Genomic DNA, 27,459 nt, shown 5'->3' with positions numbered 1-27,459 from the left:
AAGGAACATAGTGATTGAGAGTTAAAGCAAATTTCATTTCTATAATTTATTTTTCAAAGCTTTTGGAATGTTAACTCTTCTATAGTAGTTGCAGAGAATTGGTACATGTGATAAAAAATCTCAGTTTTTCCTTGACACTAGGTAAGAGCTCCACCTTGTGATCTTTGAGCATATTTTTTGAAAAATTAGTAACTTATAGTAGTCCAGAAATGGTGTGGTGAGTTTAATCATTAAACTCATACTTTCTATTTGAACATTACATATTATTACAGTTTTGGGTTTTCCAACTTCAGACAAATGATATTAAGTATATTTAAAGACCTTCTTTTTAAGTTTTTAAATGTAACTCTTTGGGGTAAGCAAATTGTATTTATATACAGCTGTAGACATTTAAAATGAGAAGAAATTCATAGCCCTTCCTGCATGTAAAGTTTACATTCTTAAAAAAACCCCAATACTAATTTACCCATTGCTTCTCCTCTTTTAAAGTACAAAGCAACTTATATTCTGAGCTATAAAGAAATGTTTGGTGGCAAATTGGTTATTTAGACAATGATTAAAATAGTGAAAACTCTGACATAAGCAGTTTATATTTATATTTAATAATATTGGGTGGCAGTAGAGGTAAGTACCTTCTTGTGGAAACACATTCTCATGTTTATTGGTACAAGTAGTTCCATGATGGCAAGGATCTCTCCTGTTCACAACTGCATGCCCCAGTGCCCAGCATTGTGTTTGGCATATGGTAGATACTTTTAATTAGTTGGATGGATTTTTAATATTTAAAAACTCTTAAAATATGTATTTAACTGGAATAGGGAGTTAGTCAGTTTACTAATTTTTTTTTAAATTTGTTAGACCATGTCATGATACTTCTTTTTAAAATACAAACAACTCATCTGGGAGACTCACCTCTTTATAAATTCCATTTTTCTTTTGTGTTTGCTTTGGTTTCTAATTACCAAATACATGTTAAGATAGCCCTATACACTGAACAATATAATTTGACCTGGCAAAACTTGTACACTAGAAATCTGTGCTATTTATAGGAAGGTGAAAACTGTATCACATAATACCTATTTATTTGGTGTTCTCTGCTCTACAGAGCTGATGCATTCTTTATGTCCCTTAGGAGAATATAGTTATGAACTACTTTTTAAAAATTGTATATTTAAGGAATGCAGCAAGTTTGGTTTTACAAAATGCTTGAGGGGTGGATAGAGGTCATTGCAGGTGGGCAGACAGCACAAGCACTTTATTTCCAACTTGCCATCTAGATTACCTGACATGTATAGAACTTACTAGCTCTATACTTCTCCAGCTCCCTTAGAAAAAACAAAATTGTTTTTTTAAGAAATAGTTTTTTTAAAAATAAGTTGGGGTTTTTAGGAACCTAGGGTATACCCTACATGTGAGGGCAAGTTTCAGAACTTTGGTGCGCTACTTAGATAATTCCTTAGGTTATAATACGAATAGTAACAGGTTAACAGTGGCTTTAGAGGAAGCCAGTCCTGGGACCATAATTTAGTGCAAGGAGAAGCCCATTCTAACAGTCATATCTAAATAAAGATTTTATAGTAAGAGTATTCTTCAGAAAAAAAGAAAAACTCAAAGTGGTGGTGTAGACAACTCTTGATTATTCAGGGCTTGATTTGTGGATTATTCATTCTTCTTGTTTGTCCTGTTACCTCATGATTTTGTTGTTCATGATAGCTTAATTAGAGTGAGCTAGGAAGTTCACTATTTTAAATTTTTATTAATTGAATATTACTAGCCATTTATGATTTTTATGATGTTTTTAGAGATTTAAAATTAATGGAAAAAATGGGGTACCTGGCTTTCTCAGTTGGTAGAGTATGCAACTCTTGATCTCGGGGTTATGAGTTCAGCCCCCGGTTGGGTGTAAAGATTACTTTAAAAAAATCTTAAAATTAATGGAAAAATGGAATTGGATTTTTTGTATAATGTTTTTATTGGGAGAGATTAGAAGCTAATCAGTATGTGATACTTTAACATTTATTATTAATTGGATGTAAGTCTTACCTGCTTTTTCTTTAGGTAGCCATCAAGTCCTAGATTCACATGGAAATAAAAGGAAAACATAAGAAAATTATAAAAGAAAATTCTATACAAATTAAGAGCTTCAGACTCAGCGTATTTTCTCTCTTTTGTTACAGATTTGTCATTTGCTTTTAGATCTTTCTCTCAGTTAGGAACTGCATCTTTGACCTTAAAAACCAGAAATATTGTCCTTCCTGTGGCCAAACTAAACTTATTTTGGTCACAGATGGTATTCATCTGTTGTTCATATGACATTATTGGTATTTAAATTGATTGTAAGTTCTTAAGGGAATAGATCAGTGCTAACATTGTTTCCCCTTCACTGTTCAACACAGTATAGTATTATCAAGGTTATTTATTAATGAGTAAGACTTTGGGGGCTCTATGTTTCATCTATCGTAGAAGAACCTGCCCCCCACCTTTAAAAAAGAAAGAAGTAGGGTTTATGTCCAATATGGCTCTTGAACTCATGACCAGCCAGGTACTGCTAGCAAAAGCTGTGGAGTTTTCAGGCATTGTATTATGATTTGAATTTGTCATAAGGATTTTAGGACCAGTAGAAGAATCACTTCCTGTGTCTGTTTAGGGCATATGTCTTTTTAAGCCAGGCAAGAGCATCATAACAAATCTTATTTTATTTTATTTTAATTAATTAATTAAAATCAGAACATTTATTATGTGACTCATCATTGAAATACATAAGATGAGCTGGGTGTTTCAACAGCTGCCCTCTTGAGCTTAGGTGTTATTCCTTCATGGAATCCATGCCTGAATCTGTGGTATACAATTAGGTGTCTCATTTGACCAGTCCCAGTGGTATTTCATCTTTTAGCCTGGGCACTTCAGTTGTACTTTCTCTTCCTCTTGGCAGGATAGCCACATATGCCATAGGTCAGTTTCTGAAGGTGGTAGGCCTTAGAGCCACAGTGGCGGCACAAAATGTGTGTCTTACTGCAGTGGTTTCCAGTGATTATGTCCCCTCCTTCATCATCTTGTTTCTGTGGCTAAGACCAAAGAGCGAGAATTATACAAATTTTAAAAATAATTATAATCCCAGGGTTTTTCTTTGTATCTGTTAATACTGTTGTGGGACTGCAGCAGTTTATAACAAATCCATATCTTAAAAAGGCAGGGTGTCTGGGTGGCTTAGTTGGTTAAGCGTCTAACTGCGTTTGACTCTTGATTTCTTCTCAAGTCACGATCTCAGGGTCCTGTGATGGAACCCCTTATTGGGCTACCTGCTCAATGGGGAGTCTGTTTACCTCACCTTCCCTCTGCCCCTCCCCCTGCTTGCGCACTCTCTCTCAAATAAATAAGTCTTAAAAACCTTTTTTAAAAAAAGCAGTCAAATGCAAGGGGAAATATTCCTTTTTTACCTGAAGGACAGTAGCAGGCCCTGGGAAATTTAATTTTTGAGTACAGATATCCTTCCCAATATTTTTCATTTGTTGGTAATAAATATGGCATCCCTTCCCTTAAAGGAATTGTTTGTCTTAGAAGAAAGAAGCAAACCATTGTTTTACCCACGTAAATCTATGAATATCTTTCTGACATTGGGGTGTTCCAGAAGATGATAAAGAAATGATAGCAGCTCCAGAAATACCAACTGATTTTAATCTACTACAGTAAGTATATTATGAAAATTCTTAAATACTTTTTCCACAAAATGGGCAATATATTAACTTCAGTTAAAATTATTTCTGCAAAAGTTCTAATGTATAAGATAAAAGTATGTATATTTTGAAACAGTTTATATCAAAGCTCATTGGTCTTTGTAACAGTGATTCCATGTTTTTTGTACTATGTTTTTGATTTATTTTTTAATTTAGATACAGTACAATTTATTATTTTGCTGTGGAGTTCTTTGAATCCATACTTAAGTTTTTACAATCACAACTGTTTTGAGGGAGTGCCATGAAATTCTTAAAAAGTTAAGTGTTCCCATTGGTAAGGAATATATACCACATAGTAGTATTTAGGGTGTAATACCAGATTTCTGTTATAAAACGCACTGATAATAAGTTTAAATATGGGAGGGTAGGACATGCTGTCCATATTTTTTTTTTTCAGAAAAAATTACATGCTTATTGGTCTATAAAGTGACTTCAACATAGGTATTTTCTTCACCCTTGTCTTAAAAGCTACCTCTACTCCTTATTCAACTTTTATTCTAATTACTCTTTAGTATTTGATGTAGGAAGGAATTTTAGCTACTGTATGTAATAGTGGTTTTCATACTAAGCTGCAGTTTCATGAGGTGCCTCAGTGAAAAAGGAACCCTTAAACTGCCTTTGGATCCCTTTAACTTTATACACATATATACTATACTATATTTGCTGTTGGAATCTTTATAACACTTGATTTGAAAATAATTTGGCTGCTACGAATTTTGAAAACATCAGATAAATACTTTGTGCATAATGGTAGCCAGTGTCTACTTTTGATGCTTTATAGGTATTCATTTTTAAAATAATTTTATTATTTTCGGTGGAGACTAAAGGTGGTTGTCTATGGGGATATTGCTAGTATTTTGAAGTGTGCTTTTCAGTGTGATAGTAATCCCAGTGTATATGGACTCTGTTTTTAAGATTCTTGAGGAAAATTTCGTGTTTTTGTTTGAGGTAATAGTCCAAGGAAAATATAATGTTTGGTTGGACTACTATAAAATTATGAAATTTCTTAAATATGTTAAGATTGGAGACAAGAATGTTTGTGTTATAAACTAGACTACTGACTATTAGAATATCTCAAGTAATTAAGGCCTGAAATAGGATAATGGGTAAGAGGGAATTGATGTGGAGGTAGAATAAACAAGTGTTCGGTTGGGTATGTGAGATGGGGGACAGGGTAAAGAGAAAGGAGTGGAAGAGTCAGTCATATGATAGATGACTCACGAAATTTCAGGCCACTAAAAGGTTAACCTGGTATGCTCCATAAACATGCTAGCACAGGTTATTTTACCTGGGATAGGTGGTGGTGGTGTTCTTTTGATATTAAAAGCAGAGGAAAACATAGGAGAAAGGCAGACTTTGAAGAGTATTTCTTCTCTGGTTGGGGATATTTTAGGTTCTTACCCTGATTACTCACTTTAGCTTTCTTCATAAGGTTTTCCAGTTAGTAATCAAACCTCTAGTGGCTCATTCTTTTAGTTGGGAGAGATGAGGATTAAGAGTGTAATTGAGCCTGTGATTAGTCTGTGGCCATTGGAATATTGCGAAGACTAGTGATTGTTTGCAGATTTATAGCAGTTAGAGAGCTAAGAGAGCTAGTGTCCCACAAATGTCTTGGGAATAAAGAAATATTAATTATAGACGACAAGATACCTAAAAACATTATCTATCTATCTATCTATCTTTCTTTCTTTCTTTTTTTTTTTTTTGCGCAAGGCCATATAGGCGTGTGGGAAGGCTATTGATGACAACAATCTTCTTAAGATGTAATAGTCATGATTTTCAGGGTTAATATGACAGTATTCATTCAGGTTTTGGTGCATTAACTCTTGGGAAATGGGATTTATTATAGGCCCTTTCCTCACAACATTATAGGACATAGTTAGGATTGCCACAATCTTTTTTTTTTTTTTAAGATTTTTTATTTATTTGCCAGAGACAGAGAGAGAGAGTACACACAAGCAGGCAGAGAGGCAGGCAGAAGCAGCGAGAGAAGCAGACTCCCCGCTGAGCAAGGAGCCCGATGCGGGACTCGATCCCAGGACCCTGGGATCATGACCCGAGCCAAAGGCAGCGGCTTAACCAACTGAGCCACCCAGGCGTCCCAGGATTGCCACAATCTTCAATACATTGTTTAAATTAATGTTGTAGGTAACTGCTATTAATAGTAATTTTTTTCCTTGCTAGCAACTTAACCATTACTATAGGTATATAAAGTATACCTACTTACCTCATAACCTCTGGACAACTGGTTATTTTAGCAATAAAAATGGAAATAGAAGAAATCTAGTTAGAGAAGAATAGCTTTGCATTTTGATTCCATTTGTTTTAAGCAAAACTGGTACTAGGATTACATATTTGAAGTGGTAAAAATTTATCTTTTATGGGTGTGGCTCAGTTCTAAACTCATTATGACCCAGATTTCAAGTAAGCCTTGCCTTCAGCTCTTAAATGTGAGGGTATATTACTACTACTTAGATAGAGCCATGTTTGCATATATAGGAAGCATTATACATATGTATTTAAATTAGTCTTCTTCCTTATGTGTGAGAACATCCAGATTATATAAAACACCTCACCTACTCCAAAATAAAGGGCAACTTCCTAGAATTACAGATTTATATATTTATTTGAGAGAGAGACAGTGAAAATATGTAGATTTACATATTGGAGGAGATTGAAGAAACTTTAGAGATTTCATTCTTTCTTGCATGTAAATTGTTTATAGATGAAAAGATTGAGAGGTTGTCACTTGTCTAAGATCACACAGTTTCTTAGTACTAGAATCAGTTCTGTAGTTCACCACCTCTTTACTTCATAAAGGATTTTGATCAGTTAGCACTTCCCTATTGTGTTTGTTTCTTTTTTTTTTTTAAAGATTTTATTTATTTATTTGACAGAGATCACAAGTAGGCAGAGAGGCAGGCAGAGAGGCAGGCAGAGAGAGAGGAGGAAGCAGGCTCCCCAGTGAGCAGAGTTCGACGTGGGGCTCTATCCCAGGACCCTGGGATCATGACCTGAGCTGAAGGCAGAGGCCTAACCCACTAAGCCACCCAGGCACCCCCCCCCCGTATTGTATTTCAAATGGTTTAGTTTGTAAAAATGTTTTATACATATCCTTTCAGAAGTACATGTTTTGTATAGTTATATTTCCAAATATTTTTTGAGTGAGCAAGGAGTGGTCAGAGGATTCTTAATATCACAAAAATTCCCTAATAAAGATCATCCAGTTCCTAGTGTTAAAATGTAGTCTTCTCTGAACTCCCTGGTGTTGAATCAGAAAATGAAACCAACCATTACAATAGAACACCACAGTTACTATGGTTAAAATTTTTTAAAAAAGATTTTATTTATTTATTTGACAGACAGAGATCACAAGTAGGCAGAGAGGCTGGCAGAAAGAGAGGGGGAGGCAGGCTTCCCGCTGAGCAGAGAGCCTGATGTGGGGCTTGATCCCAGGACCCTGGGATCATGAGCCGAGCTGAAGGCAGAGACTTTAATCCACTGAGCCACCCAGGTACCCCTGTGGTTAAAATTTTGAGAGCCACTGGTATTATACGTTTTTGTTTTGGTTAAAAATTAAGAAAATAAAAAATGTTTATAGATATTTTTGTTTTAGATTATTGCTTTGTAGTTTGTTATATAATTTTATGTTTGGTAATACGCTATGGTATGATGTTTTGGGAAAGCATCTTAGTTACATGTAATGCTAATAAGGAATTTTGTGAAGAGTTAACCAAGCTTTTGTTTTAGAAAATATGGCAAAAATCAGAAACTTCACCTATATTTCTAAAGAAAGTTTTAAATAATTGCTTATCTTTCTGTCACAGGGAGTCAGAAACACATTTTTCTTCTGACACAGATTTTGAAGACATTGAAGGAAAAAACCAAAAGCAAGGCAAAGGAAAAGTATGTATAGAATATATGACTTTATTTTGGTTCTTTAGGTCATTTGTATACATACATGCATATATACATATAAAAATATATAGCTGCTTTAGTTATGGCTCACATGTTGTCTTTTAAAAGTTCTCTCCCCACCACTGGTATGGTAAGCCTTCTGAATGTATATGGTTTCTTTGGCTTCTAGGTCAAATATCTTTTGATTATCTGTTTTCTACTACTGTAAAGTTGAAATTAATAATACAACATTGTTTCTTTTTAAAAATTTTGTTAAGTTCTTAATTTTAATTCCAGTATAGTTGACCTACAGTGTAATAGTTTTAGGTGTACAGTTTAGTGATTCAGCAATTCTGTACATAATTCAGTGCTTGTTATAAGTCTAGTCTTTAATCCCCATCACCTATTTCATCCATTCCCCCACCCACCTCCCTCTGGTAACCATCAGTTTGTTTTCTGTAGTTAGAGTCTGATTCTTGGTTTGTCTCTCTTTTCCTTTGTTTCTTAAATTCCACATATGAGTGAAATCATACAGTATTTGTCTTTCTCTGACTTGCTTTGATTAATGTTATACTCTCTAGCTCCATCCGTGTTTTTGCAAATGGCAAGATTTCATTCTTTTTTTTGTGGCTGGATAATTTTCTGTTGTATATGTAGACACCACATCTTCTTTATTCATTCATCTATGGATGGGTATTTGCACTGCTTCCATAATTTGGCTATTGTAAATAATGCTGCAGTAAACATATGGGTACATATATCCTTTCAAATTAGCGTTTTTATATTCTTTGGATAAATACCAGTAGTGTGATTACTCGATCATAGGGTAGTTCTATTTTTAATGTTTTGAGGAACCTCTACTGTTTTCCACAGTGGCTGCGCCAGTTTGTGTTCCTGCTAACAGTGCATGAGTGTTCCCTTTTCTCCACATCCTCACCAGCACTTGTTGTTTGTATTTCTAATAGTTTATTTTGTAAAGCACAATATGCTAAGCACAATGTGATACTCTGTTGGCTTTATTTACGCATGAGTAGTCAAACATAAGCAAAGCAATAAATAAAATTCCTTGTTCTAAACTATCCTGAAAATGTAACCTATAATCAGTTTAAGTCCAGTAGGTTCCAGTTGACTAGAGTTTTACTCTTTATAAGTAATGCTAAGGATAAAAAGTAACAAAGTGAGGGGCCCCTAGCAAGCTCAGTCAGAAGAGCATTCAACGCTTGATCTCCAGGTTGTGAGTTCGAGCCCCACATTCGGTGTAGGGGTTACTTAAATAAATAAAACTTAAAAAAAAACCCCAAAACCTAACAAAGTGAGATTCTGACTCAACAGAATGAAGATTTAGAATATAAGTGCCTAGCCTGAGGACCCTGAATGACTTGGTGAATGCGTAAATTATTTTGATGTTTTGGAAAGTACATTTGACTCTGTGCATGTGTGTAAATACAGTGTGTAAAAGATGACTTGTTTTTGCTCACCATTTTCTTTCCCAAAATGAATTTTGGATTTCTATTTTCTTATAACAAATTTTTAAAATCTATTTATTTAAAAAATTTTTAAAAAAGATTTTATTTATTTAGAGAGAGAGCACAAGCAGGACTAAGGGCAGAAAAAAAGGGGAGAAAGAATCTCAAGTAGACTCCACGCTGAGCATGGAGACCCATGCAGGGCTTGATCTCATGGTGGTGAGATCAAGATCTAAGCTGGAATCAAGAGTCAGATGCTTAACTGACTGAGTCACCCAGGCACCGTGACACACTTACTTTTAAAAAGTCTGTAATTGTCAGGATCTCAGGGTCCTGGGATGAATTCCTGCATTGGACTCTCTGCTCAGCAGGGAGCCTGCTTCCTCCTGTCTCTGCCTATTTGTCTACCTGTATCTCTCTCTATCTGTGTCAAATAAATAAAATCTTTTAAAAAAAAGTCTGGGGCGCCTGGGTGGCTCAGTGGCTTAAAGCCTCTGCCTTCAGCTCAGGTCACGATCCCAGGGTCCTGGGATGGAGTCCTACCTCGGGGTTCCTTGCTCAGTGGGGAGCATGCTCCTCCCTCTCCAACTCCCCCTTCTTGTGCTCACTCTCTCTCTGACAAATACATAAAGTCTTAAAAACAAAAGGAAAAATGTCCGTAATACAGAACTGTACAATAAACAAAGTAAATTTCCCTGTAAACCTATCTCACAGAGGTAAGATAATCTTTAAACATTTTGTTGAACCGTTCTTTTGTACATACATCTGTCTATAAACATGCACATAGACTTTTACTTAAATGGATTCATACTATGCAAACTGTTTAATTTGCTTTTAAAACTTAATAGTATGTTGTAAGTAGCTTTCCTGTCAGTGAATGTTTTTTAAAGATTCTTTTATTTATTTGACAGACAAGAGATCGTAAGTAGGCAGAGAGGCAGGCAGAGAGAGAGAGAGGGAGGAGGAAGCAGGCTCCCTGCTGAACAGAGAGCCTGATGTGGGGCTGGATCCCAGGACCCTAGGATCAGGACCTGAGCCTAAGGCAGAGGCTTTAGCCCACTGAGCCACTCAGGTGCCCCGTCAGTGAATTTTTGCTATCATTTCTAATGGTGTCAGAGTACCCCATTTTATCTATGGAATACAATTTATTTAATTAATCTTTGGCATATATTTTTAGAGTTCACATAATCCATATTTCATAATTTGATATCCTTTTTTAGTCTCTCTTTTTTAAAGATTTTATTTATTTATTTGACAGAGAGAGATCACAAGTAGACAGAGAGGCAGGCAGAGAGAGGAGGAAGCAGGCCCCCTGCTGAGCAGAGAGCCTGATGCGGGACTCGATCCCAGGACCCTGAGATCACGACCCGAGCCGAAGGCAGCGGCTCAATCCACTGAGCCACCCAGGCGCCCCCCTTTTTAAGTCTCTTAAAACATAGACATTTTGAGACAAAAGTGTGAATAGATTAAATGTTAACTCATGACTATCCAAAGACAGTCATAATTCTAGTGGGTAGTATATGGTTATCCATTAGAAAACTAATTTTTCTTATTCTGCAGCCATCTTGCAAAACTGAAAATGTACTTTTGACTTTGATTTAATTTACAAGTTGGGATAAGACTCACAGTGGCATCTGACTAGAGGACTCCCCAAAGTTTTTGTGCCACAGTTTAACTTTATATAGTCACTGCTGTGAGTGAGGTGTTAGGTCTCAGTTTAAGGATTTATTATAATAATAATCATCATCATCATAGTAACTACGTTTTGACACTATGCTATGTATGTTCCAAGCACTGTGCTAAAAATACGTTATCTAATTTAATATTTGAACCACCCTGTGAATTAGAAAACTTCCTGATTTTATAGATAGGAAACTGGTCCAGAGAAGTTCAGTGGTTAAAGTGTTTGAACCCACATCTGTTAAAGGGTGGTGAGAGCAGAAGCAGGGTTGGGTTGGGGCAGAGGAAGAGGAAGAAGCAGACTCCCCACTGAGCAGGGAGTCCCATGTGGAGCTTTATCCCAGAACCTGGGATCAGGACCAGAGCCAGAGGCAGAGGCTTAGCCACTGAGCCACCCAGGCCCCCCCAACCCAATCCCCCGACCCCATAGTCTTGCTTTAGAGATGTTTTTTCTTCTACAAGATTGTGCCCACGTTAGCATGTTTACTTCTTGTACTTCCCTGTATTATCATTCCTTGCACATTGTTTTTTTTTTTCCTAGCATAGCATATCCACTGAGCCATTTTAATTGTACTAGTTTTCCATACCAACAGGGAATATTGAAGCATATGATAGGTAAATTGAAAATCTATAATTCCATTTAATTAACACTAACATTTTCTACTTTTCTGGCGTACTGTCTGTAGTTGATCTTTTCTTTCACCCTTATCTCTGGAATTACTTTTACTGGGAACAATAACCTTTCATTCTGCAATTAGGAATTAATGACTTAGGTTCACAAAGACTGAATCTCCTTAACAAAACAATGTAAATTAACAAGTAATACATTTCAGTTGTTAGGAAGGAGTTTGAGGTAGTTGTTAAGAGTAGGGTGGTTTTGGACTCTTGAGGAAGGAGGAAGGATCCTCTGTGGAACAAAGTATACAAACGTACAGGCTTTCAGTAGAAATAAGTGTGTAGATCTGGCGGTAGATGAGGGGTATGCAAACTATGGCCTGTTTCTGTAGTGTTCATGATCTAAGATTTTTTTTTTAAATTTTTGAAGGGTTGTAAAAATAAACAGAATATATGACAGATCTCTGTCAAATAAATAAATAAAATCTTTAAAAAATCTTTACATATTAGAATAGATGATTTCTACATCTCTTTTCAACCTCCACATTTTTGTGATTTAGAGCAAGGATCAGCAAACTTTCTGTAAAATACCACACAGTAAATATTTCAGACTTTGCAGGCCACCACATTCCATCTCTGTCACATATTCTTTTTTTTTTTAAAAGGATTTTTATTTTACTTATTTGATAGACGGAGATCACAAGTAGGCAGGGAGACAGGCAGAGAGAGGAGGAAGCAGGCTCCCCACCAAGCAGAGAGCCCGATGCGGGGCTCGATCCCAGGACCCTGGGATCATGACCTGTGCCAAAGGCAGAGGCTTTAACCCACTGAGCCACCCAGGTGCCCCTAATCTGTAAAGATTTAATATAACTTTGACATTTTAGAAATCAGGATTCTGAGTTAGGGAATGACTTGCTTTTCTATAACAAGTTAAAAGGCCGTGGGAAGTATTTTATAACTGAGGCGTGTAGGCAGTCTTTTCGCTGATTTATGAAGTCCCCACTCCCCAGTACTGACAACTCCCTTATAAAGGGGCTTCATTTCCATAGTGTTCATTAACAAATTTTCTTGATAAATAAGTGTTGAGTTATACTAGTTGTACAGAGGAACATGATTTTTAAAATTTGAATTCTCCTTCGTTTATTCTGAATATGAGTGAGGTTGATACACATATTCATACTTCTTAGAATTCCTTTATCAGTGCACTGCAATAATTTATAAGACTAATAGTAGTTAAAATTTAGAAATTTGAACTAAGTATGAGTTACTTATTTGAGAAAGTGTTTTGTTATTGCTGCCCACTGCAGTCTGCCCCTTAAAGCAGCAACCCTATGAGTAGGCACAGTTTACAGATTAGAAACTCTGAAGCACAGTATGGTTAAGTCACTTGCCCAACATCACTCCGGTAATAGGAGTAAAACTTTGGACCCATGCAGTCTGTCAGTCTGCAGAGGCTGTGTTCCTTACTACAGTGTCATGTGAGGTGTCTGGTACTGTAAATGAAAAAGTTGATGCCACAAAGAAGCTGTCTCAACCGTATCATTTTATTATGACATGTATGGCATTCCTCTTTAGGTCAGGTTTAGGCATGTTATAATTATGTACCTTTTTAACTGCTTTCTGCTGTAGCTTTATTTTAAATTTTCAAGGATAATGATATAACTTAATTAACTTGTATTTTTATGCAGACTTGTAAAAAAGGCAAAAAGGGCCCAGGAGAAAAGGGCAAAGGTGGAAATGGTGGAGGAAAACCTCCTTCTGGTCCAAACCGAATGAATGGTCATCACCAACAGAATGGAGTGGAAAACATGATGTTGTTTGAAGTTGTTAAAATGGGCAAGAGTGCTATGCAGGTAATGTTTATTGTGTTCTTCCCAGTTTATTTGTTCATTTTAAACTTGAGTGAGTTATATAAAATCCCTGAGTATTCTAATTGCACTAAAAGAGACTAACACTTGCTTATTAGAAAAAAGCAACAAAGTCATCAGAAAACTAGGGATCTGTCTATTCAGACATAAGACCTTTAAGCTGTGTCTTGAGTCATTTTCTGCTGCATTATTTTCTTTTAATAGCATATAATAAAAAATTATTTGCTAAAAAAATATGCTGATGTAAACTGTGAGGTTTCAGTTTCCCCTGAATTTATTTGGCTGCCATTAAAATATGAAGTCCTTTGCCTATATAGAATTCTTGGTTGAGTGATCTAATATAATCACTCTCCACTTTAGTGACTTGAATTATGTTGATCACTGTTGTCTATTACAAAGTTTATTACTTGTGCTGTTTCTTAGCAGAAGAGTAAAAAGTGAGAGTCATAGCCATGTCAAATCATCCTAATTTTATTCCTTCTGTATAATTTTATGACAATAGAAGCATTTAGGTTTTATAGTGGAGACTAAACCCATATGGTTTTAAAGAAATTGAATAAACACTATGCTCAAAGAATATACATGCTTACTAAAGTTATTTTTTACTGTGTAAAAGCCATAGGGAATATTTTTTAGGGAATTAATTTTAATTAATTAAATGATTTATGGAGAACTAGCCATTTAAGCATTCTCTTATGAGAGAGTAACAAATGCAAATCTTATTTATAAATATGGACTTAACTGATATGTATGTCTTTGTAGATAAATTTTTAAGTATCAGTTGGGAATGAGAAGCCACATTTTTACATGTAAAATAAAAATTGTTTGTTGTTTTGAGCTATCACCAGTTGTACAGAGGATTGTGACTTTTAAAATTTGAACTTGGGGATGCCTGGGTGGCTCAGTTGTTAAGCAACTGCCTTCAGCTCAGGTCATGATCCCAGGGCCCTGAGATTGAGCATCAGGCTCTTTGCTCAGCAGGGAGGATGCTTCTCCCTCTCCTACTCCCCATGCTTGTGTTCCCTCTCAGCTGTCTCTGTCAAATAAAATCTTTAAAAATAATAAATAAAATTTGAATTTGCCTTAATTTAGTCATACATGGTTTGCCTTTTATATAGTTGTGATGAAGGTATAGATTTTATTTCTTTAATGTTTTAAATTATTTCATATACACATTCAATATTTTTAAAAATAATGTCCTATTATATTATAGTGATATGGTTTATTTAGTCATTCCCTAATTTAGAAAGTTGTCCCCTTCTCTCTGATTGCCATTTTGGGTAAACTTCATCAAAGGAATAAATTGTCTCCGTTATGTTATATATACCATTTCATTACTTTCCTTTTTATATTATACTTTTTCTCTATAATATTTTAAGCTGTTAAATGCATTAATCTTTTTTTGGTATCTTTCATTTTTGTTAACATCAGAAATCTCAACTTATATCCACAGCTAATTAGGCTGTTCTATTTTTGTCTAGTCTGTAGGGTTTTTGTTTAACTTTTGGGTTCATCAAAAATTTTTTAATAGAAAATGTGAGGATTTAGCTTTATATTTAGTTGTTTTGTTAGTGGTATCTCAGTGTTTAAAGAATGAACTTTTTCCTTATTTTTATGTTGATTATGGTTTGGCATATATTAAGATTGTACCTCTGTGTTAACTTGTTTTTTCTGTTTCACCCTTAAAAGTGAAATGTGCACAGTATCTCTCCACTGATTTCCCTGAATGGACTCTTAACCTCCAGTTTGTTTTGTGTACTCCCACTTGTGTTATCTTAGTAATACGAAATTTGATCAAGGAAGTCTCCTGTTTACAAGCTTCTAACAGTTCTTCCTTATCTAAAAGTTCCAGCCCAGATTTTTTTTTATGATGTGCTTCCTATTCCCCAGCCACTGTACATACTCTGTCTCCACCCTACTCTCCACAACCCCCCACCTTTCTTTTTGTTTTTCCCTATGCCTGGAATACTCTTCATGTAAGATTAACTTAAATCACATGTCACTCTTTGAGAAGCATTCTTGGGCTCTGTCTCTTTCTCCCCTTGAATATATTTTTTACTCTTCTCTTTCCATTATAGCACTTAATATATTTTATTATAGGTGTGCATATGTCTGGATTTGCTTCTAGATCATTAATTTCTTGATCAAGGACTGTATATTATTCATTTTTTTAATCCCAGGATATATCTATTTCAATAATTAGAGGTGAGGTTAAGTATCAGACTGGCTGTTGGTTTTAAAATAGTTATTATATATTAAGAAAGGAGGGATCTGGGACACTTGGGTGGCTCAGTAGGTTAAGTGTCTGCCTTTGGCTCCTGCTGTTGAGTCCCTCTTGGGGCTCCCTGCTCAGCGGGGAGCCTGCTTCCCCCTTTATCTCTGCCTGCCTATCTGCTTCTCCCTATCCCTGCCTTTCCCTCTGCATGCTACCCTTCCAGCTTGCACTTGTGCACTTTCTCTTTCTCTCTCTGACAAATAAGGAAATCTTTTAAAAAAATCGGTCTTTAAAGGGTGCCTGGGTAGCTCAGTGAGTTAAGCCTCTGCCTTTGGCTCAGGTCCTGATCTCAGGGTCCTGGGATCGAGCCCCGCATCAGGCTCTATGCTCAGCGGGGAGCCTGCTTCCCTCTCTCTCTGCCTGCCTCTTTGCCTACTTGTGATCTCTCTCTGTCAAATAAATAAATAAAATCTTAAAAAAAATCAGTCTTTAAAAAAAAAGGGATCATGCATGTGCATGCCCCTAATTCTATTAGATAATATATATTGAATTTTATTGGATAAATTCTTAGCATACTGCTTGATGATTAAAATTTTAAAGTGTTATATTGCATTATTTTTATTGCAGCAGCCTTGTATTCCCAGTACAAATTCTATTTGATCTTTTTGAATAAGTTTTTAATATGATGTGGTGATCTTTTTTGTAAGATTTCATTAAGTATTTTTATATCTTTATTGTTGAAAATAGCCCTTCTTCCAGTCGTCTATTGCTGTATAACAAATCACTCCAAAGTTAGTGATGTAAAGGAACAGCCATTTTACTAGGCTTAATGATTCTCTTGGTCTAGAATTCAGGCAGAACTAAATAGGGATGAAATGGTCTGTGCTCCCATCCGTGATGGTTTGTGCCTTAACCTGAGATACTTTTAATGCTCAGAGGTTACATAAACAGGTAAGGACTATACTTCTCTGGAGGCTTCTTTATTCATTTTTGATGCCTAATCTGGAGTGACTTGAAGGCTGGGCACTGCTGGAACTATTACCTGGAATACCTACAAATGGTTTTTGCCATGTGGCTTGGGTTTCCTACAGTATGGCTTCTGGGTTTGGAGAGTGTCTTGAGCAGAGATCTGATTTTCTGTGCTAGAAGAACCAAGTACAGAAGTGGAATGGTGGTCAATGACTTAATCTTAGAAGCATCATTTTTATTGCCTTCAGTCCTAAAAAAGGGAATGTAGACACCACTTATTGAAGAGCAGTGTCAAACATTTTGGGCCATGTTTTAAAACTCTCACAGTCCCATAATACATTCTTTTGATATTTATTACCTGTATGATATTTGGGAATAATCTTAAGTTTACATACATAAGCTATTGTCAAATATAGAAAAGGACTGAAATCTAGAAATTAGGTAAAATTTTAGAAGATCTCCAGTCAATCTTTTTGAGCCAGGTAATTCTTAGATAATATATCCTTTTTCTTTTCTTTAATTTGTAATGACACCACCACTTCTGTACATCAGATTGCACACACAATCCATTTAGTTTATACCCAGGTTTTGTATTTATTTGTATATAACTTAAACATTTTTCCCTCCTGATGCTTTTTAAAAAAAAAAAAAAAGATGTATTTATTTTATTAGAGCGAGAAAGAGTGCATGTGTGTGCAAGAATGGGGGGAGAGGCAGAGGAAAAGAATATCAAGTAGACTTCCTGCTGAGTGTGGAGCGCAGTTCGGCTCCATCTCAGGACCCGGAGATCATGACCTGAACTGTGATCAAGAGTGGGATGCTCAATGAACTGAGCTACCCAGGTTCCCCTGTCATCCTAATTTTTAAAACTTGGTTTATTTAAAAATAGTTTTCATCTGCTGTTTGGTTTCCTCTCCTATCCCCCAAAGAATAACGTGCTGCTTTTTATTTTTTTAGCTCTGTCCTATTTAAAAAAAAAATACTATGTGGAAACATACTTCACAAACTACAAAATTTTAAAATGTTTTTTCAAAATGTAAATTCAGTTGTGTTTAGTATATTCATAGAGTTGTGTAGCCAACACCACAGTCTAATTTTAAAATATTTTTCAATACCCCAGAAGGAAACTTTGTGCCTGTTAGTCAGTTACTTTCTCTTTGCCTGTCCCAGGTCTAGGCTAGCACTAACGTAGTTTTTATAAATTTGCCTATTCTGGACATTTCATATATATGATTCATTCAATATGTGGTCCTTTATCAGTGGTTTCTTTGACTTAGCATGTTTTCAAGGTTCATCCATATTGTGGTATGCATTATAATCTCATTCTTTTTTATTGCCAAATAATACTCCATTTTGTTTATCTGTTCATCTTTTGATGCATATTTGCTTTGGTTCTAGTTTTTGGCTATTGTGAGTAATGCTGTTACAGGTATTCTTGTACAAGTCTTTTTTTTTTTAATTTTTTAGTGTATGTCTTCATTTCTCCTGGTTATTACATATCTAGGAGTTGAGTTGTAGGATCATATGGTAACTGTTTAACCTTTTGTGTTTCATTTATTTTTTTAAAGATTTTTAAAATTTATTCGACAGAGAGCGAGAGAGGGGATACAAGCCAGGGAAGTGGGAGAGGGAGAAGCAGGCTTCCCGCCGAGCAGGGAGCCCAATGTGGGGCTTGATCTGGGGCTTGATCCAAGAATCCTGGGATCCTGAGCCGGAGGCAGACACTGAATGACTGAGCCACCCAGGGGCCCCAAACCTTTTTTATTTTTTATAAGATTTTATTTACTTGAGAGGGAGAGAGCACAGGCGGGGGGGGGGGAAGCAGAGAGAGAGGGAGAAGCAGGCTCCCCAATAAGCAGGGAGCCCAGTGTGGGGCTTAATCCCAGGATCATAACCTGAGCTGAAGCTAGATGTTTAATGGGCTGAGCTACTCAGGTTTCCCAAGTGATATCTTACTATTTCTTTCGATTTCCATTTCCTCGGTGGCCAGTTTTGAGCATCTTTTGATGAGCTAATGGCTATTTGTATGTCTTCTATAAAGAGCTATATTTAGAATCTTTGTCTATATTTTTAATTAGATTACTTGGCTTTTAAAAATTATTGAATTGCTCTTAAGTCCCTTTCCTTAAACTTCATGAGTCTCGTGGCTCAGTGGGTTAAGCCTCTGCCTTCGGTCAGGTCACAATCTCAAGGTCCTGGGATGGAGCCTCACATCAGGCTCTCTGCTCAGCAGGGAGCCTGCTTCCTCCTCTCTCTGCCTGCTCTCTGCCTTCTTGTGATCTCTGTCAAATAAATAAATAAAGATATTTTTATAAAATCATTAAATTGCAAGAGTTCTTGATGTAGGCATACCTCAGGGGTCCTGCAAGTTGGATTTTAGACCACTTCACTAAAGCAGATAACAAAATAAAGCAAGTCAGATGAATTTTTTTGGTATCCCAATTCCTATAAAAGTTATGTTTATATTGTAGTCTGTTAAGTGTGCAACAGCATTATGTCTGAACTGTATATACCTTAAAAAATACTTTATTGCTAAAAAATATTAATTATCAGAGCTTACAGTGAGTTGTATAATCTTTTTTCTGGTAGAGGATCTTGCCTCAGTGTTGATGGCTGCCGGCTGATTGAGGTGGTGTTTGCTGAAGATTTGGGTGGCAATGGCAATTTTTTAGAATAAGACAATAATGAACTTTGCTGCAGTGATAGATACCTTTTCACAGTTGGTTTCTTTGTAGTATGAGATACTGTTTGATAGCATTTTACCCACATTAGAACTTCTTTCAAAATTGAAGTCAGTCTTCTCTAACTCTCCTGCTATTTTATCATCCAAGTTGATGTAATATTCTAAATCCTTTGATGTCATTTCAACAATCTTCACAGCATCTTCACCTGGAGTAGATTCCTCAAGAAATCACTTTCTTTGATCATCCATAAGAAGTAGTTGCTCATCTGTTAAAAGTTTTATCATGAGATTTCAGCAATTCAGTCACATCTTTAGGCTGCATTTCTTTTTTTAAAAGATTTTGTTTATTTATTTGACAGAGAGAGCACAAGCAGGGGGAGCTGCAGGCAGAGGGAGAGGGAGAAGCAGGCTCCCCGCTGAGCAGAAAGCCCGACGTGGGGCTCCATCCCAGGACCCTGGGATCATGACCCAAGCTGAAGGCAGACGCTTAACCGACTGAGCCTCCCAGGTGCCCCTAGGCTCCATTTATAATTGTAGTTCTTATGCTGTTTTCTACCACATCTGCAGGAAATTTTTACCACATCCTTTGAAAGTCATGAAGCCCTCAAAGTCATCTATTAGTTACAACCAGCTTCTTCTAAAGTCCTGTTAATGTTGATAGTTTGACTTCTTCCCATGGATCATGCATGTTCTAAATGGAATCTAGAATGATGAATCATTTACAGAAGGTTTTCAGTTGACTTTGCCCATATCCATCAGAGGAGTCACCATGTAAGGCTATGTATATAGCCTTGTGAAAATGTATTTCTTAAATAAGAAGAATTGAAAGTTGAAATCACTCCTTTAACCATGGGCTTCAGAATGGATTTTTTTTGTTAGCAGGCATGAAAACAACATGAATGTCATTGTACATCTCCATCAGAGCTCTTGAGTGACCAGGTGCATTGTCAGTAACAGTAATATTTTGAAAGGAATCTTTTTTTCTTCTGAGTAGTGGGTTTTGGAAGTGGGCTTTAAATATTCAGTAAACCATGTTGTAAACAGGCTATTATCCAGTCTTTGTTGTTTGATTTGTAGAGCATAGGCAGAGTAGATTCAGCATAATTCTTAAGGGCCCTAGGATTTTTGTAATGGTAAATGAGCCCTGACTTCAGTTTAAAGTAATCAGTTGCATTAAGTCCCTGACAAGAGAGTCAGTCTGTTCTTTGAAGCTTTGAAGATAGGAATTGACTTCCCCCAGCTATCAAAGTCATAGCATCTACTTCCAATATAAGCTTATTTTGTACATTGAAAATTTGTTGTTGTGTAACCACTCTGGTTAATTATCTTAGCTAGTTTGCTGGATAACTTACTGTAGCTTCTACATCAGCAATTACTACTATTTCACTTTGCACTTTTAAAAAAAATTTTATTTATTTATTTGACAGACAGAGATTACAGGTAGGCGGAGAGGCAGGCAGAGAGGGGAGGAAGCAGGCTCCCTGTGGAGCAGAGAGCCGGATGTGGGGCTTGATCCCAGGACCTGGGATCATGATCTGAGCCGAAGGCAGAAGCTTGAAACCACTGAGCCACCTGGGCGCCCTCACTTTGCACTTTGATATAAAGGAGACTCCTTCCAATTTACCCAATTGGAAGGGGTGGTGAACCATGAGAGACTATGGACTCTGAAAAACAATCTGAGGGGTTTGAAGTGGCGGGGGGGGGGAGAGGTTGGGGTACCAGGTGGTGGGTATTATAGAGGGCACTGCTTGCATGGAGCACTGGGTGTGGTGAAAAAATAATGAATAATGTTTTTCTGAAAATAAATTGGAAAAAAATGTTAATAAGTACAAAGAAAAAAAAAGGAGACTCCTTTCCTTAAACTTCATGAACCAACTTCTGCTAGCTTCAAGTTTTCCTTCTGCATTTTTCTTCACCTCTCCAGCCTTCAAAGAATTGAAAAGTTGGGAGCCTTGTTCCGGATTAGGCTTTTACTTAAGGCTGTGTTGTGGCTGGTTTGATTCCTTCATTCATATCTCTAAAACATTGTCCATATAGCAATAAGGCTGTTTCACTTCATTGTCATCACATGTTCACTGAACAACACTTTATTTTATGCAAGAATTTCTCCTTTGCATTTATAACTTGGCTGTTTGGCTCAAGAGGCTTATCTTTTGGCCTGTCTTGGCTTTCCACATGCCTTTCTCGGTAAGCATAATCATTTTCTAGCTTTTGATTTAAAGTGAGAGAGATGCAGCTCTTCCTTTCACTTAAACACTCGGAGCTCATTGTGGGGTTATTAATTGGCCTAATTTTAATACTGTTATCTGTTAATCTGTTAATACTGTTCCCTGTTAATCTCAGGGAATAGGGAGGTCTGAGGAGAGGGAGAGGTGGGGGAATCAGAACACGCACAACATTTATTAAGTTTGCTGTCTTATATGGGTATGATTCATGGTGCCCCAAAACAACTACAATAGTGACATCAAAGATCTCTGATCCCAGATTACCATTAATAAATACAATGAGAGAGTTTAAAATGTTGAGAGAATTACCAAATGTGACAGAGACACATGGTGAGCACCTGCTGCTGAAAAAATGGCTCTGATTGACTTGCTTGACACAGGGTTGCCACAAACCTTTGGCTTGTAATACACACAGACACACACACACACAGACTCTCTCTCTCTGTCTCCCTCTGTCACTGTGAAGCGCAGCGAAGTGCAGTAAACCGAGATATGCCTTTATATTTTGAGCACCAGTGCCTTATCAGATATATGATGTGCATATGGTTTCTCCTAATCTGTGGGTTGCTTCTCTCATCTTTGATGGAGTCTTTAGAAACAAAACTTTTATGATTAAATGAAATTTATTTTTTCTTTTGTTTTGTGCTTTTAGTCTAATATCTAAGAGTACTTTGCTTAACATATGGTTATGAAGACTTACGTGTTTTATAGTTTAAGCTGTTAAATTTCAGTTTTTGATCCATTTTAAGTATTATTTATGGTATGAGACAGGGTCCAACTTCAGTCTTTTTTTTTAATTTTTAAAAAGATTTCGTTATTTGAGAGAGAGTGATAGTGAGTAGGGGAAGGGGCAGAGGGAGAGGGTGAGAAAGAATCTTTAGCAGGTTCCACGCTCAGTGTGGAGCCCCATGTGGGGCTTGATTTCAAAACCCTGAGATCATAACCTGAGCTCAAGTTGAGTCAGACACTTAACTGACCTATTGAACCATCCAGGCACTCCCAACTTCATTCTTTTGCATGCATATATAGCCAGTTGTTCCAGTACCATTTGTTGAAAAGACTAATCTTTCTTCATTGAATTGTCTTGGCCTCCTTGTCAAAAATCAAGTAACCATAAATATGAAAGTTTATTTTTGATTTGCATTTTTATTACATTTATCTATACTTTTGTGCTTAAGCCAGTATTGTCTTGATTACTGTAGTTTCTAGTAAGTTTTGAAATAATGAAATGTGAGTCTTCCAACTTTGCACTGCTTTTTCAGGATAGTTTTGACTATTCTAGATCTCTTGCATTACCATAAGGATTTTAGGGTCAGCTTTCCAGTTTCTACTAAGAAGCCAGCTGGGTTTTTAATAGGGATTGCATTGACTCTGTATATCTATTTGGAGAGTTATTGTCTACAGATTCATGAACTGTCCTACTTAACTGTGTTTATTTAGCCATTAATTTACTTTTGTTATTAACATGGGACCAATAGTGTTCACTGTTGAAAAAAATTTGGTTCTGCATTTTCTCATTGACAGAGGCATTTACATCTTTTTAGAAAGATTTTTGTTCTCATTCCATTGCAGTGTTAATATTTAAGTGTTATTTGTATTTAGTACACTATTTTAGTCAAAAAGAAATATGGGTGTGATTTTTAACATTTTCTAGGATATCCTTAATGTCACTAAGAAATAAGTACACTTTATAGAGTTGGGTCCCATAGTTAGTTTTTAGATTCCTTTTAATACAAAATAAACAGAAGACTGATCATCATTATGTGTTATCAGGCGATTATTTTACTGAATTTGGTTTTCTTTTATTGTTAAAATTTAACTTTAAATTTTAGTATACAAGTATATGTATATTAATTTGAAGAAATGTGATACTACTTAATCTTGAAATTTAATGACTTGAATCAGACTTAATTCTTAGAACATTAGCAAAAGCTAATGTTTTTTTTTTTTTTCCTTCTCTGCTGTAGTCGGTGGTAGATGATTGGATAGAATCATACAAGCATGACCGAGATATAGCACTTCTTGACCTCATCAACTTTTTTATTCAGTGTTCAGGCTGTAAAGGTAAGATACATTTATTTTGGAAGCAGAATGTTCTGAAATGGTCTCTTTTTGTTCCACCTAAATATATATTAGCACTTTACATGGAAAATAATGCCAAGATATGGAATTGTTTGCATTATAATCATATGGAATGTATAAGGAAAAAGGATCAAAGAACAAAGAAAGAAACTCTGTTGAGACAGTTGTGTATTCATGTGTAAAAATTAACCAAAAGCTTCGCAATTTGTAACATTTATTACTTTTATTAGATATATTTACCACTTTTAGCATCTGGTTTTAGGACCAAAGAAATGGATTAAAATGGGAGGAGGAATATAACGAAGAGGTACAAGTTCAAGTGGCAGGGAATTGTAAAGTGTAGGGAGTTTAAAAGTGCCATGAATGACAGTAACTAAGTAAGTAGGTAGGTAAGTAACTAAGTTAAGTAAGGTATTGGTGAAATTTCTAGTTTTTTTTCTTAAAAAGTAGAGAAGTTTTGGAGTGGGGTCTTACTGGAAATGTTTTCACTTTTTATTTAAAAAGATTTTGAAGTATGAGTGGGGAAAATATAAAATACAGTAGTGTCTTCCCTGGGGCAAAAATATTTAGTGCAGACATTGAGCAGGGGGACACAATTAGGTAAGTTGGGGTGGTGTCATACATCTTGATCTGAAATAGTAAATGATTCAGACAAAATCATGGACAAGTTTTGATCTATTTTGTTTCTCTCTAATACTTGGTCCATCCTTGAAATTTAAGAAGATGTCCAGGAAAATAAATGTTAGAAAGTTTCCCAAGAGTATTACATTTTTTTAATGAAAGTGGCACCAAAAACATGTACATCAGAAGTCAGAAGGAGGGAAGTTTGCTTAAAAATAGATCTCAGAAGTTAAGATGGTAAAGAATGACTTAAACAAATCTGTAAAAAGAATCCCAGGAAGCAATTTATTTATGTCTACTGCTTTTTTTCTACAGTAATACTTCAGAAATACTGTTATTGGAATTGTAAAACAAGTAACATTTTTAAAAAGTCTTTAATTTTTTTAACTTTGTTTCAGTGACATTTTATTGAAAATAAATTGAGTTACATTCTTTCCACATTACTTTTTCTCTCAGGTAGCATAGGGTTAAAATCCTAACTCTTAAAATTATACTGCTCAGTGTAAGATTTAGATAATCTGACTGTATATAAAGATTTTCTTTCAGTTAGGTTTTTAAAATTTTATTTTGATTCCAGTGTAGTTAACATACAGTGTTCTATTAGTTTCAGTTGTACAATACCATGATTTAGCAATTCCATATTAACAATATTTTATGAACTGATGCCTTTTATTCGAGGTTGATCACAACATTCATTGCAGCATGCATACTAGATACTATGTATGAGGCCTGATAGAGAAATATATTAACTTCTTGAGTCTTATCTGCGTAATGCCATTAACATGGTCAGTTTTGAGAAAGAAAAATTTTTTGAAAACTTTTTAGAGAATTTAAAACCTTGGAGTACAGAGAATTGCCTAATTTGACTTCTTAGCCATAGGTAGCTGCAAATCAATATAGAAAATTTGACTCTGCTCAAAAGAAATGTAGTAATGACAATATGGTGAATCAGATTAACACTTTGAAAAAAAGGATATACTGGTATTATTTTTATTTTGTCTGTGTCCAGTCTATCTTTCTGGGGTAGAAGGAATCAGGAACCTGTTTGTTGTATTGTGTAATCAAGGACCCTGTCCTTTCTGTTCAGATTCTGTGAAAGTAGGTTGATTGCTGAACAACTGAACAGGTCCAGAAATAACTCGATGAGCTGAAATTCTGACTTCTATCTTTAGTCTTCCTTGTTCATACAGTAGTTTGGTCAGTTTTAGTTTCCTAGTTGGGCTTCTGAATTGTAATTTTAAAACAAGGCTATAGTCAGAACATTTTCCCTTTATCAGATTGTACTTTTCTGGCACCATTCTGTTTTGTGAATCAGGAGCTTGCCAACTGAACCTTCGGATGTACTTTGTCATATATCAGGTTGTCTGGATTTTTAAAAATCGAAAGTGTTGGAAACTTAAATTATCAGGTAGATTTAAACACTGTCATAATGTTTATTTTAGAATCAAGAAAACTCCATAAAGGAGAATTTATCATCTAATCAAAGTTAAGGTCATTAAGTACTTTCAAAACATACTTAGAATTATTTTGATTGAATTCTTTTAGAAACATCTTTATATGTGCTATACTTTAGGCTTTTTCTTTTGGGCTCAGGATTGTCATTGCGAGCATCAGTTATTTTACTGTATTTTTGCCTTCAGCAGCTATTGAGGTGTGAAGGGATGTTTGACTATATACTGAATGGTTCCAGACTGCTTTGTGGTGTTCAATCTGTGACCAGTGTTTCTTTCTTCTTTCCTGGTCATCTGCCACTTTTCATTTTGCCAGTTTTTAGCAGTCTCTCTTCATGTCTGCTATAATTTCAAGGCATGGGGCTCACACGTGATGTCTTAATGGCACCTTCACTCCTGCCCCAGGAGTTACATGCATGGAATTTGTGAAAGCTGTTTTTTTTCCCTGCTTATTTTTGGGTTTCTGGGTGTTAAATGGTCTGATATGAGAGAGGAGCTTTAGAAATAGGACAGTTGTCAAAATGTATGCAGTATGTTTGCTTTGCGATTTACTGCTATATACATATTTATTTTGTAGAAATTGTTTCAGGGATTGAGTAACTTGTTCTTCTATAGCTTTGCCAAGTTTATAACACCTGGGTATAAAGTACAGGAAGGTTCAGAAGATATATCCGTGGCTTGATTAAAATTAACCCTTCAAAAGGTTTTTGAGAATGCTGCTTCTTTAGCAAGAGAAATGGTGCCTTCTTCCAGATTTGTTAATATCTTAAAATAATCATGTAGTTCTTTAATGTTGTGGTAAGGGCAGACTCTTCACAGCACTATTAGAAGTTGATCTTACTTGGGGGTGGCATCATGATGTAGATGAATAATCTCAGACAAGGTATTTAACTTCTCTTTGCTTTAGCTTTTATTTCCTCATCAGTAAAGCCAGGATTGTAGAACCTGCCTCATATTTATGGTATTCATAGTAGTAATATGACTGGCAAGGAATAAGTAATCCAGCAGTAAAAATCCAGCTTTGAGCATCCAGTTTCTACATTTGTTCTTTTTAAAATAATCAGATACCCTATCAGTGGAAATTCACGCATATTTTTTCTTGTATTGTCTCCTACTCATAATTTCTTCTAGAAATCCCTTTTCTGATATTTGATCTCTACCTGGCTTTTACTTCTTACAATGTGCATCCTTCTTCTTCCCCTTTCCCATCTTCCTTTGAAATTCTAAATATTCTTATCAGATTCTTTTTCTGTGAAACCACCTGACTTATGCTTATTTATTTATTTATAGTTAGTTAGTTCTGACCTGTGGCCTTTATTGGCATTGTCACTCATTAGGGCTTTTCTTATGTACTATCTTTAATAGTTTTTATTTTTTCCTCCCTCCTTCCTTCCTTCCTGTTTTTGTTATTCTTTATTTAAACTTCCAGCTAGATTATGGATGAACGGAAACTACAACTTACTGTTTATGTTTATTTGAAGCCCTTTTAGAGGATGATTGGATGTAGTTGTCGTGTGTGTGTGTGTGTGTGTGTGTGTGTGTGTGTGTATGGCAATGCTTAATAAAGAAACCTGGCTAAAGTGAACTCTACCTATCACTCTTTTTCTTGTCTTCAGGTGTATCCTTAAAGTTTTAATTGTTATCCTGGGTGCTGCCTAACCCTTGATAACGTGTATTATATTAAAAGGGACTAAGCCAGTATACATATTGTAGGCAAGAGTCGATTAAGTCAGGTAGGAATGTGATGGAGACTAACAGTGTAAGAGACTGACTTAGAAATTCTCTTTCTTTTATTCATTCTACAATGTATATTAACTTCTTACACTTGCAAATTTCAGGAGTTGTCACAGCAGAAATGTTTAGACATATGCAGAACTCTGAAATAATTCGAAAAATGACTGAAGAGTTTGATGAGGTAACTTATTACCCTAATGTTTTGATAATTTTATGCAT

General features: G+C 35.7%; 1 protein-coding gene across 5 annotated transcripts in view; it reads left to right on the top strand.

Moving 5' to 3' along the window:
• Nucleotides 1-27,459, top strand: part of STAG2 (stromal antigen 2) — a 143,216-nt gene that overhangs the window by 52,821 nt on the left and 62,936 nt on the right. For all 5 annotated transcript variants that reach the window (XM_044235382.1, XM_044235378.1, XM_044235380.1 and 2 more), the window contains exons 2-6: nt 3,543-3,686; nt 7,562-7,640; nt 13,081-13,245; nt 23,320-23,416; nt 27,345-27,421. In XM_044235382.1, the coding sequence (XP_044091317.1) occupies nt 3,643-3,686; nt 7,562-7,640; nt 13,081-13,245; nt 23,320-23,416; nt 27,345-27,421 (462 nt within the window). In that variant the 5' untranslated portion in view covers nt 3,543-3,642. The remainder of the gene's footprint in view (nt 1-3,542; nt 3,687-7,561; nt 7,641-13,080; nt 13,246-23,319; nt 23,417-27,344; nt 27,422-27,459) is intronic.

Source organism: Neovison vison, chromosome X (assembly GCF_020171115.1).
Source record: "Neovison vison isolate M4711 chromosome X, ASM_NN_V1, whole genome shotgun sequence".
NCBI classification, from domain to species: Eukaryota; Metazoa; Chordata; class Mammalia; order Carnivora; family Mustelidae; genus Neogale; species Neogale vison.
Note: the sequence above shows the minus strand (reverse complement) of the source record. Positions and strands in the feature narration are given on the sequence as shown.